The sequence below is a fragment of the Benincasa hispida genome, chromosome 12 (assembly GCF_027475165.1).
Source record: "Benincasa hispida cultivar pf3 chromosome 12, pf3_genome.v1.1, whole genome shotgun sequence".
Lineage (NCBI taxonomy): Eukaryota > Viridiplantae > Streptophyta > Magnoliopsida > Cucurbitales > Cucurbitaceae > Benincasa > Benincasa hispida.
Window position 1 is genome coordinate 21,688,345 of NC_143489.1, and position 22,432 is coordinate 21,710,776.

The 22,432-nt window shown below is 33.4% G+C and overlaps 1 protein-coding gene across 1 annotated transcript; it reads right to left on the reverse strand.

Annotated features, from left to right (window-relative positions):
• Window positions 1–12,079: 12,079 nt before the first annotated feature.
• On the reverse strand, window positions 12,080–20,128 carry LOC120068379 (orange protein). The gene is made up of 8 exons (XM_039020129.2): window positions 19,549–20,128; window positions 19,027–19,141; window positions 15,089–15,205; window positions 14,769–14,855; window positions 14,501–14,577; window positions 13,447–13,574; window positions 13,180–13,316; window positions 12,080–12,329 (listed from the first exon to the last, which is right to left on the reverse strand). The coding sequence occupies exons 1-8, from the start codon at window positions 19,785–19,787 to the stop codon at window positions 12,252–12,254; spliced, it is 978 nt and encodes a 325-aa protein (XP_038876057.1). The 5' UTR covers window positions 19,788–20,128; the 3' UTR covers window positions 12,080–12,251.
• Between the last annotated feature and the right edge of the window lie 2,304 nt (window positions 20,129–22,432).

Sequence of the window (22,432 nt, forward strand, 5' to 3'; positions counted from 1 at the left end):
CTCCTGTTTATTCGGGATTATCCTTTAATCTACATAGGTGAGAGTGGTTCAAAATCACCACTCAATAAGCCTCCCATTTGTTAAGACCAAGTAGATAGCTTGAGATATAGTCCTACAAGATGGAATTCACTCCTACCCATTTTTAGGGTTAGCAGATAGGTTGTTCCCTTAAGTACTAACTCTTAGTCTTGGGCCCTGCCCTCTCTATGGTTGAAAGGGACTTGTTTTATTGGTAGGATTATAAACCAATTATTCATTAGTGGATAGTGGAGACTTAAGGAGCAAGATGTATTACAGGGGCAGAACGGTAATTTTGACCCAACAGAACAATCTGTGAAGGGCCGACCTACTGATCATGGTTAAACTAGATGGGCAAAAATATATTTACAGTGAGGAGAGTGCAACTATTGGGCTTTGGTGGAGTTACCCGGCAGTTAACTAATGTTGATTAGTTCGGTTCAAAGTGTTTAACCAATTAATCTCAAATTGTTGGAGCTCATGATCAGTTGGTCCATTAGGTCCCCCAACTAGCTCATAAACGAACTAAACCTTAGAATAGTGTGATGAGAAAATTTAAAACGTTCAAATTCGATTTGAGGTAATTATTAATTATATATGATATAATGAAAAGTTAATTATCGAATTAAATGAAATTGAAGAGTAGAAAAATATTTAAATATGATTTAAATATTAAAATACATGAATAAGGATTCATGTTAGGAATTGGTAGTTTAATAATTTAATATTAGATATTAAATTATTTTAATTAATTATTTAAAATTAATTATTTGAATTAATTTTATGTAAAATTGAAAATTTTAAATTTTATGAAAATTCAAATATTTAAATCAATTTTTTTTTACTTTTAATTAATTTTTTGAAAATTAAATTAAAATTGAAAATTGATAAATAAAAGAAAATTTTGATTAAGTGGGATTTTCCCACTTAATCCACCTATAATTCCACTAATTTGAGTGTGGTTTGGTGTCAAGTAAACATATAATTTGATTGCATGCTGAAATTGAATAAAAATAAATTTCAATCAGTTGAAATGTGATCATGCAATTAGATAAAATAAGAAAATTTTGTTTTTCATGCTCTTGGCCCAAAAGCCCATTCATCTCTAAAATTCCTCAAGATTTCTTCTCATTTTGGATCCCACCATCCAATCTAATGGCCAAGAGGCAGTAGGAAAGATCTTGTGGTGGTCTGGAAGCCAAAGAAGAGGAGATCCAAAGGTAATTTCAGAAACCCTAAGTAAGTTTTGTGTACATACATGCTTGTTTGATCAAACTAATGTAATTAGAGCACTTAATAATCCTAATTGCTTCCGCTTATTGAATGTTAACTCTATCAATTGGTATCAAAGCATGATTTAAGCACTCAATTTACATTAATTTAAGCATGGTGAGTGTTTTCAGTTTTGGGTCCTAGTATGGATGTTTTTCAGTTTTGACATTAGTTTTCTCTTCAATTATATTGTAAAAGTTGTAATTGGCTCTTTGTTTATGGGCCTTAATGGGTGATTAAATGTTTGTAAATTTTTCAGAGTCAATAGAGTTGCAATTAGGTTGTAATCCAAGAAGAAACAAAGCAAGTTCAGCAGCAAAAACCAGTAGAAGGCTACTGCCTTCACAGAGTTTCAACGTTGCTTAAACAACGTTGCAACACTGTTCTTCCACAGCGCAAAATCACAAGCGTGTAGGATTTGTTGATTTGGATGTTACATGGTTCGATCGGTTCAAGCTTTTTTGGTTCAGTCCAATAATGTTTTGGATTGGTTCTCCCTGTTTACTACTTTCTTGTGAAGTGAAACTTAAGATGTTGAAAATCAACAGTGATTTAATACATTCACTTTGGAAATTATCATGAGCATAAGAAGTCTTATTTACTAAAAACATGAATCTGAACTGAACATACAGGCACATAGAAATCTCCATATGTGTGACAGAGCAACTGGTTGGAGTATATATAGAAAAATCTAAAGGTGTATAATAGAGAAAATTTGGTGAACAGGAATTGTGTTTACTTTAAAAGCATCAACAGTGATGCCCTCTTTAGTAACTATGCATCTGAGAAATAATTGTCCTTTTAAGTTTCATAATCATGAAAAACTTAGCATAATGCTTTCTACTGCCAAGAGCTGTAGAACTTAGTCGAGAAAATTCCCACTTTACTATTAGTCTTAAAACAACCACATCTCATTAATTAAACCTTGCAACGAATGAGTCTAGGTATCTTTTTGAAAATGAGGTTTCTAAAGTCCATAGATACTATAGAACATTAATCAATCTAAAACACATCACTATAACCTTATAATAACTGCAATTAACCTTCATGATTCATAAATCTATCTTAAGAATGTCCATACTCCTTAGAGTTAATTAATTCATGGTCCATGCAAGAGAAAACATATAATCTCAATGTACCCCAAGCTCAGGTTAGGAATCTGGATTCGGCAACTGATGGCCCATTTATTCCTCTACATCCCTTGCACCTGGCTACACTACCATACTCGACTCTTAAAAATTGATACATAAAGGCATGTGTTTCATCTCCCTTCTTAACAAACAAATTGATATGTTCAAGAACACAATATCAGGGCATAATAAGAACTTTGTTTAATAGTTCATGTTTCTATGACTAGAGCTACTTCATCCCCTCTATATCAACTCAAGCTCTATTCTCAAGTCTACCTCTTTTGCTAGTGATGCTCTTGAAAAATCTTTCTTACTTTAAGACATATATTTATTTTCTCTCCTTAAAACTAGATTATTTTCCTCTTTTAATCAAATTTATAGCTCCCCTAGTTTCTGCACTAATTATTCCCAAAGCCAAAATCTCCTAAACCCTGCTAACATTTTCAACGATGCACCTTTTGACTAATAAAGACTCAACATTCTATGTCAATAGTTTCAAAACAATCATTGCTACTAATATATTCATTTTAGATTCTCTTTCTTTACCCTTGTATTCTGGAAAAGACTTTCATGTTAAAACTAAGCTTCACAATCAGAACTTTACTCAATTGAGTTTTAATCATGTTGATGAAACTGGTTTGTCACATCATTATCAAGAATTGAGAATACCTCGACGTAGTGGGAGGGTTGTTCAATAGTCTGATCGGTATATGGGTTTAACAGAAACTCAGGCCGTCATATTTGATGATGGTTTAGATGATCGATTGACCCTTAAACAAGCAATGGAGGATGTATATAGAGACCAATAGATAGAATCCATGGACCTTGAAATGAAGTCTATGTCTTTAATTCAGTCTGGAAACCTGTAGATCAACCAGATGGGAAAAAACCTATTGGTTATAAGTGGATCTACAAAAGAAAACAAGACCAAACTAGTAAGGTTCAGACCTACAAAGCTAGACTCATGGCAAAAGAATTTATCCAAAGAGAGGGCGTAGGCTATGAAGAAATCTTCTCTCCTGTAGTCATGATGAAGTCTATTAGAATACCTTTATCCATTGTCGCCTATTATGATTATAAAATATGGTAAATGGATGTCAAAACTGTAGCTTTTCTAGTGCTATATGTTGATGATATCCTACTAATTGGGAATGAGATAGGATTCCTTGCTGACGTCAAGAGATGGCTAGTATCGCAATTTCAAATGAAAGATTTAGGAGATGCATGGTGTGTTCTTGGAATCCAAATAGATCAAAATCGCAAGAACAAAATGCTAGCACTATCTCAAGCATCTTATATAGATAAGATGTTGTGTAGATATAAAATGTAAAATTCCAGGTTTATTACCTTTTAGACATGGAATTCATTTGTCTAAGGAACAATGTCCTCAGACACCTTAAGAAGTTGAGGAAATGTACAGAATTCCATATGCATCAGAAGTCGGGAGTTTGATGTATGACATGTTGTGCACACGTCTAGACATATGCTATACGGTTGGAATAGTTAGCAGGCTTCAGTCCAATCTTGGATATAGTCACTAGAGTGTTGTTAAGAATATCCTTAAGTATCTTTGGAGAACGAAGGACTATATTCTTGTGTATGGCTCTAAGAATTTGATTCTTACTGGATACACTGATTATGATTTTCAAACCAATGTAGATTCTAGGAAATCTACTTCAGGATCAGTATTCACTCTAAATGGAGGAGTTATAGTATAGAGGAGTATTAAGCAAAGTTGTATTATTGACTCCACCATGGAAGTGGAATATTTAGCTACATGTGAAGCAGCCAAAGAAGCAGTATAGCTTAGAAAGTTCTTGACCAATTTGGAAGTGGTTCCAAATATGCATCTGCCAATCACCCTTTATTGTGATAACAGTGAAGCAATTGCAAACTCAAAAGAACTAAGAAGCCATAAGCGTGGAAAGCACATCGAGCGCAAGTACCATCTCATCCGGGAGATAGTACACCGAGGATACGTGATTATCATGTAGATAGCCTCATAAGAAAATTTAGCTTATTCATTTATGAAGGCCCTCACGACTATAGTGTTCGAGGGTCATGTAGTTGGACTAGAACTACGAGCTTCATAAATCTAGGACACGTGGGAGAATTCATGAGTATATAGATTCCCTAGTTTATTATATTTATTCTCTTATACTCAACATTGTATATTTGTATATAATTAAACCCACTGGAGTTCAGTCCAAGTGAGAGTTTGTTGGATTATTTGTCCTGAAACTCACGGTTTGTGAATTTTAAACATTTTCCTTTTTATAATAAAGATGTTATTGAGATTATTTAAATAAAGTTTTCATTGAATATATAAATTGCATTCATAGATTCCTAAATCCAATAAACTAAAGAACCCATGACTATAACATGAATACTTAAACTTTTATAAAGACATAAAAAAGATCAAGTTTGAGTACATAGCCAAAACGATTTATAAGTATGTGGGTTGGGTACCTTATCTTAGGGACAATATGGTTGCAGCCCGCTTTGTATATTGATACAAGCGATGTGATCCCAAAGTCGTTCTTATAGAGACATGCGAGTGGGGGCATCTTATGCAAAAGATGTTTGCATAAGACTGGACCACGAAATAGTCACTTTTTCTTTATAATAACCGTTTACTATTAAAATTGACTATTTCAATTCGATTATCTAAGGTAACTTGATCTCAATTCTAAGCTAACTATGAACTCCTGTTTATTCAGGATTATTCTTTAATCTGCATGGGTGAGAGTGGCTCAACATCGCCGCTCAGTAAGCCTCCCATTTTATGGGTAAGATCGGATAGATAGCTAGGAACATAGTCCTACAAGATGAAATTTACTTCTACCCATTTTAGGGTTAACAGATAGGTTGTCCTTTAAGTACTAATTCCTAGTCTTGAACAAAGAGGTCCGCCCTCTCTATACCTGAGAGAGACTTAGTTTATTGGTAAGACCATAAATCAATTGTTCATTAGATGATCAGTGGAAATTTAAGGAGTAAGATGTATTACAGGGGTAAAACAGTAATTTTGACCTAGCTGTAAATACGAATAACCTATGAAGGATCAACTTACTGATTATGGTTGAATCAAGTGAACAGAAATATATCTACAGTGAGAAGAGTGCAAAGACTGAGTTATAGTAGAAGGTCTCGGTAGTTAACGAATATTGATTAATTCGGTTTAAAGAGTTCAACCAACTAATCTCAAATAGATCCATTAGGTCCCTCTACTAGCTCGTAAAAGGATGGAACCTTAGAATAACATGTTGAGAGGATTTGAAATGTTCAAAATTCGATTTTGATTTTGGGTTTGGATTATTATATTTTATATAATAAACATTTAATTAACAAATTAAACGAATTTGTAGAGTTGAAAATACTTAAGTTTGATCTAAATATTAATAACATGAATAAGGATTCATGTTTGAATTAGGTGTTTTTTTTAATTTAATTAATGAATAATTTATTTATTTAAAATTTTGAATTTATGAAATTCAAAATATATAATTAATTTGATTTGATTAAATTAATTTACTTATAAATAGTTAAAATTAAATTGAATTTCATTTTATGAAAATAATTTGAAATTTCATTTAAAATTAAAGTAAAATGAGATTAGTGGGAAAATTGGATTTTTTTCACTAACTCAAACACCTAATCCACTAATTGAGTGGAATATTAAGTGTCAATGTCAGAATTAAATCATTTTGCATGTTCAAATTACTTAAATACAAGTTAATTTGAATGAATTTCATTCATGCAATCTAAATTTCAAATGTGAAAATTATGGAAAATATTTCCCTCACTCTAACTCTCATATTCCTCCCAGAATCCTTCTCAATTTGGGTTCCACCACCCAATCTAAGACCTGAGAATAGTATAGAAGATTCTTGTGGTGGTCTACAACAAATTGTTGAAGAGAATTCACGAGTAGATTGCATCAATTGGAGGTTTCATCAAAGGTTGTTCACTAAAACCCTATTACTGTTGTTGTTATGAATATGCATATTTCTTTTCTAAAATTAATGTAATTAGAGTATTTAAGATCCTAGTTTATTTCGTTGGTTGGATGTCAACTCTATCAATAGTAAGGTCCAAAGTTCCTAACAGTAACGAGAGATTCTCCTTTTACACCAAAGGCTACACCTTGTAACCACTCATATCATGTCTTAAAATCCAAACCACACTCAAATACTTAAGAATCTTGAACACATTAGTTTTCTTTATCTTCCCAAAATATTAAAACTTTTCTTAAATACTTTATTTTCCTCACACTTTTATTTGTTAAGGTCTATAAATTCAAGTTGCACTTTTCACTTTCCAAGTGAACCATAATCTTCATACCAAAGTATAACTTACCTAACTCCTCCATAAGTCTTATCTCCCTTACTAAAAAATTTCATCTTGTGAGATTCTCCTTCACCAATTGTCATTCAATTTTTTAACTCCAAAAGCTTTTTTTTTCCTCTCTCTTGGTCCAATTAACTAATATAGAGCCTTGTTATCACAAGGGTACAGATAGTCCAAGTACGTTGAAGTTCCTTGAAAATTTATTCTTTAATTCAAACCCACACTTTACTTCTTCACTTTTAAGTTGAAACTCATTTCAACCATTTTGGCTTCCTTAAATGATATCACCTAGTTAGGTACTATAAAGAATTCTTCTTATCATCACTTATACCCCAACTAACAAATTTTCTTCCTTTTCAAGCATGTTACCTGAAGAATCAAAACACACCTTCCTCAATCCACCAATCTTCAATACCACAAAAGTAATCACGACCTACTAATCCTTTCAAAATTTATTTTAAAACATTTGACTTTAATATCTAGGAACCTTTATTGAATTTATAGCCTTTTCTTCTTCTCTTTCGTATCTATAAAGCAACTTTAATCATGTACCCCATTTACATGTCTTGTGAAGGAATTTATGTTAGTTTCAACAAGCATTCAACGAAAGAAAACATAATCATTATGCACTCTAATTCATCAATTTAACTTTAAAATAAGCATACAATATGAAGAGGATTTCAGTAAAGGCATCCGCATGGTGGGATTAATTGAAGGGAAATCGTCAACTGCAAAGCAAGAGGGCTATTCGAACATGGGAGAAGATGAAGAAGTTGATGAAGGAGAGATTTCTTCCTCCAAATTATGGGCAGATCTTATATAATCAATACCAAAATTTTAGATAAGACACTTGGTCAGTAGCTGATTTCATGGAAGAGTTCCATCGTTTGGGGACAAGAATCATTTTGGCTGAAAATGAACAACACTTAATTGCAAGATTCGTTGGAGGTTTGTGTATGGACATCAATGAGAAGGTAAAACTTCAGCAATTTAATGTGTTCTCTGATGTGATTGCTTTTGCCGAGACTGTGGAGGGACTTAATGAAATGCGATTTAAGAATTTTCAAGAAAGAACCCATGGGAGACATCTTCAGGCAAGAAAGTAACTTCCTCATCCAAAATCACTAATCAACCATCTTCCATGTCCTCAGCCAAAGAAAAAAAAAAGATGGCTTGGAGGGAATGACAGAGAAGTCCACAGAGATAATAATCAAGAAGAAAATCCAAAACCTATATAATCGACCCTTTTTGGTTAAATGCTTCCAATGTGACCAAGCTGGTCACTTATCCAATGAGTGCCCACAAAGAAAGACGGTAGCTTACATAGAAGAAGGAGATGAAGAAGCTCTAACTGAACATAATAAAGAATAATAAGAAACCAAGCTCATTGAACCGGATGATGGAGATAGGGTATCTTGTGATCTCCAAAGGATGCTAATCACTCCCAAAGGAAACTCAAACCCTCTAAGACATTGTTTCTTCAAACCACGATGTACAATTAATGGCAAAGTGTACAATGTCATTATTGGCAGTAGAAGTAGTGAAAATTTTGTCTCCAAGAAGTTAGTGGCAGACTTGAATCTTAAAGTGGAAGCTCATCCAAACCCCTATAAGATTTGTTGAGTGAAAAAAATCGACGAAGCACACGTGAAATTTGTATCATCTCTCTTTCAATTGGCAGTAGTCATAAAGACCGAATAGGTGGAGCTCATCCAAACCCCTATATGATATTCGAGCCTTGCACAAAGGGAGAAAAAATACTTACGAATTCCTTTGGATGGGTAAGAAAGTAGTTCTACTTCAATTAAGTAAGAAGAATAACGAGGGAGTTAAACAAGAAAAAGAGGACAACAGCTACCTTTTTACCACAATCAGTGGCAGAAGCTTGATGAAGGAAAGAAAAGTCGATGTCTTAGGACTTGTAGTTGCTGAAAAGTCCAAAGATACTTAAAATGGTGAAGTCCCTCTAAAAATACAAATTTTTTTTGATGAATTTCCTCATTTGAAAGATGAACCCGAGGGACTACCACCCTTGAGGAACATCTAGCACCATATTGATCTAATTCCGGGGCAACGTTACCACACCTTCATCATTATCGAACGAACCCAAAGGAGTACAAAATTTTGAATCAACATATTGAAAAGCTCCTAAAGAAAGGCCATATCAAACCAAGCTTGAGCCCATGTATAGTGCCTACTCTACTTACTCTAAGGAAAGATGGAAGTTAAAGAATGTGTGTAGTTAATCGAGCAATCAATCGAATCATAGTGAAATACCGTTTTCCAGTTCTAAGAATCAGTGACCTATTTGATCAACTTGGAGGGGCAATGATTTTTTCAAAAGTTTATTTGAAGAGTGACTACCATTAAATAAGAATAAGACCGGCTGATGAGTGGAAGACCGAGTTCAAGACTAATGAAGGACATTTTGAATGGCTTGTTATGTCATTCGGTCTTTCGAATGCTCCTAGCACATTTATGAGACTCGTGAACTAAGTATTACACTCTTTTCTTAATAAATTCATTTTAGTATACTTTGATGATATCTTGGTTTATAGCAAGAGCATTGAGGAGCAGTTACAACATCTCCACAAATTGTTTCAAGTTTTGACAACAAAAAAATTATATACCAATCACAAGAAGTGTCTCTTTCTTGTGAAAGAAATTTCTTTCCTCGGCTTCCTATAGGCCACGATTAAGTCAAAGTCAATCGAAAGAAAATTGAAGCTGTCACTCAATGCCTACTCCCAGTTTTATGAAATATGTCCAAGAATTCCTTGTCTTGACCTCCTTTTATAGGAAATTTATCAAGAACTTTAGCTCTATGAAAGCACCCTTGACTGATTTTTAAAGAAAGGGAGTTTCACTTGGGGCCCGAAACAACAAAACGGCTCCGAAAACACCAAGAACAAACTAAGCAGCAGCCCTGTTTTGAAACTACCAAACTTCTCCTTACCTTTCGAAGTGGCAGGGGATGCTTGTACATCCGATATTGGAGCTGTCCTATCTCAAAGGTCACCTGCTTGAGTATTTTAGTGAAAAACTCAGTCCTTCAAGGCAGAAATGGAGTACATATGAGCAGAAATTATATGCTCTTATTTGTGCTCTCAAACAATGAGAGCATTATCTTCTATCCAAGGAGTTTCTCCTAATCACATACAACTTTTCACTCAAATACTTACAATCTCAAAAGAATATTAGTCATATGCATGCACGGTGGATTTCATTTATACAAAGATTTGAATTCGTGATCAAACATCAATCAGGTAAGGAGAATACGATTGTTGATGCTCTTAGTAGAAAAGGGTTGATTCTAACTACATTAGCTACAGAAGTAACTGCATTTTCTCACCTAACATAATTATATGAAAATGATCTAGACTTTGCTGATATTTGGTACAAGGGTACTAATTTCTTGAATGCTGAAGACTTTCATATTATGGATGATTTTTTATTCAAAGGAGAGCAATTATGTATTCCTTATACATCTCTTCGAGAAGCCTTCCTAAAAGAAGCTCACTCTGGAGGTTTAGCAGGACACTTTGGCCAAGACAAAACTTTGAATTAGTATCCAATCGATTCTATTGGCCACAACTTCAAAAAGATGTTAATAATTTTGTCAGAAGGTGTGTTGTTTGGCAAAGAGCCAAAGGAACTTCTACGAATGCTAGATTATATACCCCATTACCGATCCCCGCAACCATTTGGGAAGACCTATCTGTTGATTTTATTCTTGGTATACCCAAAACACAAAGGGGATATGATGCAGCCATGGTGGTTGTGGACCGTTTCAACAAAATAGCCCATTTTCTAGCATGCAAGAAAACAAGTGATGTAGTATATATTGTTAACCTCTTCTTTAGAGAGGTAGTTTGACTTTATGGAGTACCTAAATCAATCGTCTCAGATAGGGACATGAAATTCTTAAGTCATTTTTGGCATACTTTATGGAAGAAGTTTGACACTAGTTTGAAGTTCACTACCACTTCACATCCACAAACCGACGGCCAAATTGAAGTAACCAATAGAACATTGGAAAATCTTATACCGTGTTTAAGTGGTTCATGACCAATGCAATAGGATTTGTCCATTGCTCAAGCGGAGTTTGTTTTCAATAACGTGAAGAATAGATCAATGGGAAGATGCCTCTTCGAAGTAGTATACACTCAACCTCCTAGACTCACATTTGATCTTGCCAATTTACCTTCTTTTGTGAATGTTAGTCTTGAAGTTGAAAATATGATTGAAAGAATAGAAAAATTGCACCAAGAAGCTCATGACCATTTAGAGAAGACCATGCAGTCTTACAAGGAAAATAAAGACATTTGTCAAGAAGAAAAATCAATTTCAAAGGAGACCTTGTAATGATCCACCTACACAAGACAAGATTCCCAATTGGAACTTACAACAAGCTAAACAACACAATTGGGGCCTTTTAAAATTTATACAAATACTAGTTCAAATGCTTATCGCATTGAGCTACCGATTGACCTTCACATCAATCCAACATTTATTGTAACAAATTCGAAACCCTACTTTGCCCTTGATGAATTCCAGTTAGTTTCTTGATAGCCTCGAGGTCGAGCCTGAATTTTAGGGGAGTGAAAACTGAGAATTAATATAAGGGAGCTAGAATAAAAGTTAGTAAACAGTTAGTTACTTGTAGTTATCTATTATTCAGCTTCCTTGTAATCAATTTTCCAATAAATAAAATACCTCTCTCCCTCATGGCGGAAGAGAATTAAGATTGATTCAAAAAATAGTATTTTGGTTTACACCAATTACTCGAAATTTGGCAAACGAAATAAAGTTGAATTAAGAATTTTACAAAATTGATATTGAAAGAAGTCGAAATGGATTTATCTCCTTTTTGGGTAAACCTTTCAATATTTGGTTAAGTTGCTAATATACATCTTTTAAGTTTTATTTGAACTTCTTTGTGAAAGGATAACAATTTAGGCCCTCGGTCTATCACATCCTTCATAGTAATTGGTATTATAAAATTATGTAAATTAAGCTTTCATCAAGGTAGGCATTTACACCCAAATTAACATTTTAGGCCTCTTTTATTGCATCCCAATCCAACTCTTACAACTCAATCTAATCCAAATCCATATTGAATTTCATTTTCTTTTCAAAACTGAAAAGAAGGGGAAAACATAAAGAAAACAAAGTGGGATTGACTTGAGATTCCTTACATACCAACCATGAACACAAATGCATATAGTTCAACAATCGGCTTTGATATTAGATTCAATGATCCATTAATCAAAACTTGAAAAATTTTGCTAGAAGTTGCCGCCATAACATTTGGATCAAAGCTCAAATCAACACGAAATAGAGCTACGATATACTTATATTATACAAAATGATAAAGGACTTACATTTTCCTCTCTTCGAAGGAGTAAACTCCTCTGTGTACCAAGTTCTAATGTATATATTTTATACATAGATACAAATTTGACTATGCAAAACTAATGTCTAATCAAAGGGATCGATTCGTGGGTCGTGTTCACTAGCCATTGCCATACCAGTACAAAGACATGTAGGGCACATAACCTACAAAATAGAATGTTGAGTTAAAAAGCTAGCTCCTCCTTTTCCTTTGATCTAAATACAAGGGTGAAAAGTCCCCCAGTCCTTGTCTTTGCAATTGAAAGATAATAGGTTAACCAGTTGCATACCTGATTTAGAACAACTGAAATTTATGGATATCTCAACATATGCATGTTCTAAGAGAGCGAGTACCAATAGATGCATTTTCCATCCAAAACGAATATTTAATTCTTTGGACAAATATCAATTTATACCCTTGAACTTTGGGTGTTACATCAATTTAAACCCTAAACTAATAATTGTATCAATTTAAACTCTGAACTTCAAGGGTAGTATCAATTTAAATCCTGAAGTTTCATAATTGTATCAACTTAAACCCTCCATTATGTTTTATTAGGATAAACTTCTGAAAGTTTAGTGCTTAAATTGATATATTTATGAAAGCCCAGGATTTAAATTGATCCAATTATTAGCTTAAGGTATAAATTGATACAACCCTCAAACTTTAGGGTTTAAATTGATACAATTCTTAGTTTAAGGTTTAAATTGATACAACCCCCAAAGTTTAGAGGTATAAATTGATATTTGCCTAATTCTTATTTTTTGGTTTAAGTCAATTCTATATTTATTTTACTTTAGTCCATAACCTTTTGAATATAATATTTTAGTTTTTTAACTTTTGATATATTTATTTTACTTTAGTCCATAACCTTTTGAATATAATATTTTAGTTTTTTAACTTTTGATATATTTAAACGTACTATGGCTTAAATTGCCTATACATACATTCTCGTAACTACCACCTCAAAGATAGTGAAAGTATTAGCCGTAGCGGTAATTCAAGAAATCATACCTTTCCTGATCCTGAACAGTTTTGGCATCTTTCAGTCTTTGGTAACGACAAAGGTTGATCTTCATCATTTAAGGTCGATATGGGCTCAATCAGCACAAGAGCTCCCGTGTTTGAGCAGCGAGCACATGCCAAGTATCCTGGTCCAATAACAAATTTACATCTCAAAGATTGAGGATGAAACTTCAACAAAAACGATTATCAACACAATGTCTTTTAAGTTAAGTTAGGAACTCAATTTCTATGTTAAATTCAGTGCCAAAACCATACCAGTGCCAAGACAGTATTTGCATCTTTTATGCTCTTGTTGCTTTACATTGTTTACTTCAACAACCATTAGGGCCGAAATCACCCCAACGGCTCCTCCCGAAAAAGATGCCACAATCGGATCAACTTGACTGCAATTTGTCAATGAAAACATATTAATAATAAACATATGAATTTAACTTGCATGAAGAGAATCAATTGAGCGTTAATGCCTCTAATATGAATTCCAAAGTTGCCACACTCTTGCAAATATTCAAGTATGCACGCTGCACTAAGTTTACTTGCACACAAACTGCATAATCAACATACAATGTAGAAGTAATCGATCTATAAGTAAAGGTCTCTAATCTAGGTCATGGATTCTAATAGCAATGTCTAGAGTGATGAAAGAACGCAACAAAGAGCACATCAAATCTTATAATTAACCATAAATATGATCCACTGCCAAAGGCAAATACAGAAAATTAATATTAGAAGAAATTTTGAGTACCAAAAAATTTAAATCCTACCTATGCATGAATATTGATTATTTCATATTTTTAATGATGCATGAACACATCAGGATGTATGTTCAATATGCACTCCACAAGACCAGAACCTCTAACTCTTGATCTTGCGTTTTGTCTCATCAATTTCAAGGTCCCATAGGGAAGGATATCAAACACAGAAGAACCATATACCATGTGAGTATTATGCATAATATGTGTTAATCATAGGCCACTAAATATCCATTATGTTTGTCATTAAAAATTTCCCTCGACAAGTGGAAACAAAGAACAAGTTCTTCCAATCTTAAAAAGATTGTTGATCCACTCACTTTTGGAATTTCCCTTTTTTTCTTTTTCTTTTTTGGGAAGCAAAACAAAATCTTAAGAAATTCACAATGGGAGCTGAACTAACATAATAATCTAAGTTGTAACATGTTATGATATCGATTTCCCATAAGGGCAACTATAAATAATTTAAAATTCATACATATTAATTGAATATCAAAATATTTTATGGGACCTTCCATTGAAAATAAATCAACCAGTTCACAGAGAGAGTATTAGCTCACCTTAGCTGCATTGGAAGATGCACACTACGAATAAAATCTTCATATGATGTGCCTCCCAGTCCCAGCTTCAGCTCAAGCTTAAATGTAAAGAAAAGACGGAGGAAACATTAGTTAGTTCTAAATTTGAATAGAACAAACACGATGTAATTTAAGACTGCTTACTGCCCTAATGGAAGATGACTAATCAAATGTGTTTTATATGAAACAGGTAAGAGTGAACATAGAAACGCTCAGAGGCTCTGAATGATGCAAACAGAAGACTAATTACCGTGGGTGCTAATAGACCTCCAAATAGTATTATGCCAGCAATAAGAGAATAACACGTAACATAGTACAGCTTCAGGTTCGCTGAACTCTGCAAGTGTAGTATGTTTAGACGGTGATCAACAAGTGGCTCAAAGAACTTCAGATTATATGGCTAGCCAAAAAAGTCACAAATAGCAGAGTCTTATCGGTAGATTTTTTATTTCATATATTTTTTTTTTTTTTTGGTAAGAGTTCTTATTTGAATTGGCAGAATAAATATCGAGAATTGAAAAGAAATCAATTAATAATATGGAGAAAGAAACTCCTAGGAAAAAAGCATACCAGCGGGGGTAAGAATGGAATGAATGATGGAAAATTGGGTAATTCATTTTCTCGCTCTTCCTTTGAAATTCCAAGTTCAGCATTTTTTATTCTTTGTTGTATCCTCAGCCGACGAACCTACAGAGGGAAAGGAGAACCAACATATTTTGATTTCAAACATGAGAATGAAAATGGGCAGCATCAGAACTTTTGTCCAAAGTTTCTGCCGTAGCAGTTTTTCCCGATAGTATGCCATATCTAAATAAAGTAAATAACAATTCAAATAGACTGGATACAATTTATGCCTGGAAGAATTCAAGTGGGCAATATCTTAAGTCAGACAACTCTACTAGGATCTTTTATGCTAAGTTGTTAACACATTTAGATGACTATCTACATGTAAAAGATCTCTAAGATCCCAAGAACAAAAATTGAAGGCAAAAAAATGATGGGTAATTCTATTTCATCTACTACAATACAATTATAAAAATTCTTCACTTCCACTTTCGAAAGAATCAATCTAAAAGATTCAATCACATGAAAAAGTAGAGCAGTAACCCTAGACTAAAAGAAGTTGAGCTATGTGGTCAGGGAAAATTTGATCATTTAATCAGTGCTTCAAGTTACACTCACAGTGAGGTTTGGTCTTTGACAAGGTTTCATGTTTCTCTTTGGGCTTCAGTATCGAAGGCTTTTTGTAATTACTTTCTAAGTCATATCTTACCTAGTCGGAAACCCTTTCTTTAATAGGGTTTTTGTAGGCTTTCTTTTTTTTTATGACCTTGTATTCTTTCATTTTTTTCTCAATGAAAGCAGATGTTTATATTAAAAAAAAAAAAAAAAAAAAAAAAAAAAAAAAAAAAAAAAAAAAAAAAAAAAAAAAAAAAAAAACTCACATGTGATTTGAATGCTTATCAAGAGGCAAGTCTTGTTAAACTTTGTCTCTTCGAGTTGTTCATCTTTTATCTCCAAGAAGCGAGTGGTTTCAAAACCTTGGATTTTATTTCGTGAAAAAGCTCTCCCTTCTCTCCCCCGCCACACTACCCTGCCTCACCCTTCACCAGAGCTCTTGGCTGGACCGATGGTGTGATATCCAAGTGCTTGCACGAAAATTTCCAAAGATTTATGTCATTTCCCCCAAAAAAGACGACTTGATTGCTGATTGCTGGAATGAGTTGAACCAATCTTGAGATTTGTGTTTTAGAAGACTTTTCGATAGAGAGTTGGGTAGTGTTGCCACCCTTATGCAGCTTCTTAATTGTTGGGTTTTTGGCAGCAATCAGGATCAGGTGAAGTGGAAGAGTGAACCCTCTAGTGGCTTCTCAACTACGTCTACATTCTTAAATTTAACCAAGGGGGCCTCAGAAAACACCTTTCCTATGGTGGCTCTCATTTGAAGCTTAAAATTCCCAAAAAAGTGAAGGTTTTCCTTTGGTCTCTTTAATCCTTTGAGTTCAAGGAGGGAGGAAGGCTTTATAAAAGCAGTCACGAGAAGATCAAAAGGAAGTGCCGATGTTGGTCTCTATCTCCCTCCATTTGATCTATCTGTTTTAAGGAGGAGGAATCTCTAGACTAGACCACTTGTTTCTTCATTGTGATCTTGCTATTAAAGGGTGGACCAGCTTATTCAATATTTATGGGGTGACCGGCTGTATGCCTAAGAAGATTGATGATTGGCTGCTTGAAGGGCTTGCTGGTTATGGCTTCGGGAAGATGAAAAGTCATTTGGAGATGTGCTACCCGTTCCCTTCTTTGGTGCCTTTAAAATGAAAGGAATAGTAGGTTGTTCGAAGATTAGTACATTTTTTATTATTTTTGGGCTTTTCTTCATCATACAACCTTTTGGTGGTGACAAATTACACCCATTTTTTTTTTTTTTGGTAATTACAGCCTTCTAATAATTATTAAAAATTGGAAGGCTCTCCTCCATTAGCTCTAGGAGGGTCTATTCAACCCCTTTCCCTTAGGTTGTTCCTTCGTTTCTCTTGAATATGTGTAAGGGTACTAATAGTGGTTTACAGGTAGGAGTAATATGGTATTAGTAAGGACATAAGGGTAATTAGTTAGGGAGTTAGTAAGTGTATTATGATATAAACAGAGGGAGGGAGAGTGAGGGAAGGCACGCAATTGTTGAGTGATTTAGGACTTGGTTTAGCATACTCAAGACGGGAGGTTCCAAGTACCTTTATACTTTTATCTTCTATTTCTTCATCTTTTATATTTCAATATACTTCAGTTCTTGATTTCTAACAATATGCACACCCGTTTCTTATAAAAAAAATGCTTATCAAGGTTTAACATGAGAACCTTTATAGTTAAAAAAATGTGGGAAAAAAACAAGACAAGAATTTGAAATTCAAATGTCCTACTACTCATGACAATTAAAAATTTTCCAAATAACAGGCTTAAGCTAGTAAGATCAAGTAGTTCTTAAATAATATATCAAAATTGTAATCTTAGCTCATCATTAAGGAGTTTGTGTGAGTGAGAAAATTCAGATATAGTATATCAACAATCGTTCAAGTTGTTTTGCTATAATTCACAAATATACAGTTTGCACAATCTCAATCTATCAAGCAGTTTGCGCTAGTGAGAAAGACAAAACAGCCTCCAATCCTCTTTGAGAGCTCACCTTCTTCAAGACCTCTCCCTCTCCACTATTTAGAATATGCTGATGGAAGTCTCAACTTGGATGAGGTGTTGAAAAGAAAGAACTCTTCACTTTCCCTTATGCCTTTCATCTGCTTTCTTTGCTATAGAAAGGGACAATATCTTAATCTCTTAATCACATCTTCTTTGAAAGTGCTTATCCTCAACATTGCTGGAGATTATTATTTGATATTTTTAGTATCACCTAGGTTTTCTCGAACTCTTAAGGAATGTTGCACAGCTTTTAGACAGGTCAAGGTGAAATTCACAAGTTTATTTGCTTTGGGTAAATGCAAACAAGGCCATCCTTTCTGATCTTTGGATGGAAAGAAATCAGTATATTTTCACGACTCATCACAAAGTTCTAATGTTCTCTTTGATGCAGCTTGTTTAAAGGCTTCTTCTTGGTGCTTTCTTCTCGGTACACATTATCTAAATCTTTTGAGGATTTTTCAATTCAAGACATTTACGCAGTTGGAATGCATTTATAGTCTTCTTTAAGTTGCTGTTTTTTGTTCAATGATTTCCTTTGGTTATGTTCATTTGTTATGTTTTGGGACTTTTATGCCTCTAAGCTTTGGTGTTTTTATTTTTACTTATAGTTTTTTTGTATCTTTGAGCATTAGTCTCTTTTCATTCACTTAATGAAAATCCTTAGTTTCCTTTTTTTAAAATATATATATATATATATATATCTAACTTATTTTTAAAATCTCATTAGTCAGCATGCCATAGACAGAAACTGAACAAGGAACCTCAAATTTGTTTACCATTAAGAAAAACATTTCCCAATTGGACTTGGAAACAATAGACCAATTGACAAGATGACCTTCTCTATCTTTATCCACAACATCCCACAGAAAGAAATTAGATATTTTAGCTCAAAAGTAGCAGAAAGGTAGTCTAAGTGTAGTAAGATTGAATTAACTGCATCAGAGTTCAAAACTGAACATTGATTAATGTAAAATCTAGAGGAGGATTAAAACTACGAAAGTAATATCACCCCACGTAATATACATATTTTGCATTCAATAACTTCAGATTGTTTAGGTACAACCGACAGTAATTTTGTGTTTCAGAAGAATTATGAAGAAATCTTTGAACCCAAGCCAACTAAAAAATAATACTAATATTTAGAAGTTAGACCAGCACCCCGAATGATGCTTTTGGCTGGGTTAGGTTTTCTCAAGGTATCGAAATCTTGGACACATCTAAATACTTAGAAATTCACATGCATGAATAATCAAATAAAGGTAATCAGTTCATGAGAATAGTTTGTACTACTGCGCAAAATGTCCACTAATTCTGACCTCTTCCATATGCAAGAAAATTTTGTTTCGACGACTTCGAATGTTCTCTTGAATTTCTTGCAGTTCCATTTTTGCAAAATCTTGTACTGTTTCTGGTCCCTCTATGATACAAAAACTGCATAAAACCATGTTACATTAACATTTAATTTACAGATAAAATATTCCTAATCGTCAACAAGAAAACCGAAGAGATAACTGACCTAATAAGCATAAAAAAAAGTTTATAAGATAAGCACAGAACTTATGGCATTCGCAAGACTGAACTGATAACAAATTCTTCGAATCATCAGAACAAAACGACCAATCAATCCAATCCAAACCTTCAATCACAACACGAGCATTTTCAAGTGGCAGTGCTCAAAAAGTAAAGGACACAAGAAATTATCCAGTCATTTTACAATTCCATCACATAAATGAACATAAAACACCCCAAATCAACATTTATTTCACTTCCTAGAAGCTGCCTCAAAGTGCTTCAACCACAACCAGATACAGAGGTACCAGAAGCAAGAATTTACCAACCTGGCTGAAGTTTTATCAGAAGGATCAGATTCTACAGACGGAGCGAAAGAAGAAGAAGAGTCGGTGGAATCCGAGGCCATGGCCATGGATCGCCATCGCCATCTCGAGCTCAATTTCTGCCGTTCTTTAACAGGATTCAACCTGAAAGTGAAACAAGTGCTCCAACAGTAATCGATTCGGAAACTGTGAGGTCGAATCAGGTGATTGATTGGATATGAAGCCACCAAAACTCGATCCATTGAAATCCAAAAGAAGAAGCAAATCGTTCAATTTTTGTTGTGATTCTCGTTGATTCTTTTGAGTATTTTCTGATTGAAAAAATTTCTGAGAAACCGAAGGACTGAGTTAGCGTTGTGTGGCACGTAGAACAATGATATTTTCTCACTCTTCTTTTTTATTTTCTTATTTCAAATGGGAAATATAGTTATATTTTTAAATTATTATATATTTTTCCTTAAAAAAACTATATATATTTTGTGGTTGCTGCATAATAATATTAAAAAAAAAAAAACTATTTTCGTATATTCCTGTTGAAATTTGTTTGTATTTGCATTCGTGTTAGTTAATTAATGGATTAGCTGGTCATCCATTTTTTTATGTTAATTTTATAGGGTCATGGTAATATTCTTTGTTGTTTTCAATGTCTATTTCTCTTATCTTCAAATTTGAAGATTTTTTTATAGACATGAATTTGTTTAAATTTCTTGGTATGTTCTTGTTCTTTTTAAAATTTAGACTCTGTTTTTTTTCGATTCCTTTTATTATGATTTTAACTTTTTTTGAAAAATATTTGAATTTTTTGTTAACTTTTAAAAATAAAAACAAAATTTTAAATACTGTTTTTCTTAACTTATTTTGTTTTCTAAAAATAAAATATCGATAAAAGATAACAAAATAGAGAAACTTGCAGATATAAGTAATGGATTTATAAACATAATTTCAGAAACTAAATAATTATCCATTAGAACTTTATTTTTTCTTTCATATTTTAGTGTTGTTTCAAAAACGGTAGCGAAGAGACAAAATTATCTTTTTCACTCTTAAATTCTGAATTTGGTTTTATATGTTCTCTAAGTTTCAAATTTTGGTTTTATGTTTTTGTTCTTTTTTTAAATTTATTTTAGAAGAAAATATCATTTTGGTCTCCACGTTTTGGGTTTAGTTTCTATTTAAACTCTAAGTTTAAAAATATTACACATTTAGTTCTTAAATTTTGAGTTTGGTTTCAATTTAGTCTCTAAATTTTAAAATGTTAATGACCCAACCTTTCGAGATCTCTAGGGTCGTTACTCAATGCACATTTTAAAACCAAGTATTTTGACCATTGAGGAAAAATTTATTAAAACACTAAAGGCAATTTCCAAAACAATGTATAAAATTAATAAATAAACAAATAAATAAAATCTTTGTTTGAGGCACCTTAAGAAAAATGACAATCAAACTCAATAAATTTTTAACCTGACATCGAGTTCTAAATCAAAACATTCAATAACTTGAAAACATAGGTTGAGCGGAAACGATTTTCTTGTCCCATATGGCAAGGTCACAGGTACCTCTTGTCACTCTTCGATATATTCTTGTCCTTACCTAAAAAACATAATATAAGAAATGATGAGTATGAAATACTCAGTAACTGACCCACTACTGGACTCTCTAGTAATGTTAACCTTCCTATCTAGGCATCAGTGTACATCCTATGGCATTTTAGTTGTGGTGATCCCAAAGGATCACAAAGCAATCATAAAGTGATCCCAAAGGAATGCATATCAGTCATAGGTGTGAACCCGAAGGAATACATATTAGTCGTATGTACAATCCCAAGGGAGCACATGTCAGTCATAGGTGTGGACCCGAAGGTACACAAAACAGTCATAAGGTGTGAATCCAAAGGAACATAAAATAATCATAAAAAGCACACCGCCCGATAAGAAGGCTAATAGTTACTATTTATTTTAGCATGCATCAGTCAACCAATAAATCTTATATCATAATCACAGTCACATAAATACATTCATCACATTCAGTGAGCAGATAATAAACTTAAAATTCTATATCAAGTTCACAGTAACCTAACTCATAGGTTTCCAGAACACCCTCAATGGTCCATCCATTAGCATACCATAGCAAATCATTCAAGCACATTATTATCATGCTCTCATGTAAATCCTTAGTCTTGACATTAATTTGGTTAGGGCTTCTGCTTCGAGGACGAACTAGTAGTAAATCACTTACTTCAATCATAGACTCAAATTTTAAGCAAATTAATCCCTTTCTTGGTCCAGCTAGAATTTTGGATTGAATTCCTATAAAAACCATAATCAAAACAAATTCCCAACTATAAGACCAAAACCCAAGTCAAAACAAATTCCCAACTATAAGACCAAAACCCAAGACATACAACCATGTAAAAGTCCCTCAGATCATAACACTTACTCAAAGTGAAGTTTGATCCAAACCCACTTCCAAATTTCAATTAAGGTGCCCAAACCAAAAAGTATCAAGAATTACCAAAATCAACCACCTAAGTCACCATGAAACCAAAATCAAAGCCAAATCTTAATAGATATTCAAGACTAAATGAAACTCACACCAAAATTGGCAACACCTTACCCAAAAACGTACACAATGTAGGATCAATATGATAACCTTAGAGAGGGTGAATAAGGTTCAATCAAACTAATTGTAACTTTTTAACTAAGTGGACCCAATTAAACAAATTAAGGAAAATTGTAACCAACAATAAATTTAGTTAAAATATCCAATAACATAGTGCTTTCTAAAACTAATTAAATATATGATAAATTGTAACCGATTAGGCTTAAAATATTTTATATATTACAAATTTGCTCTTTCTTCTTCTTAGTCTCCACTTTCTTCCTTCCTT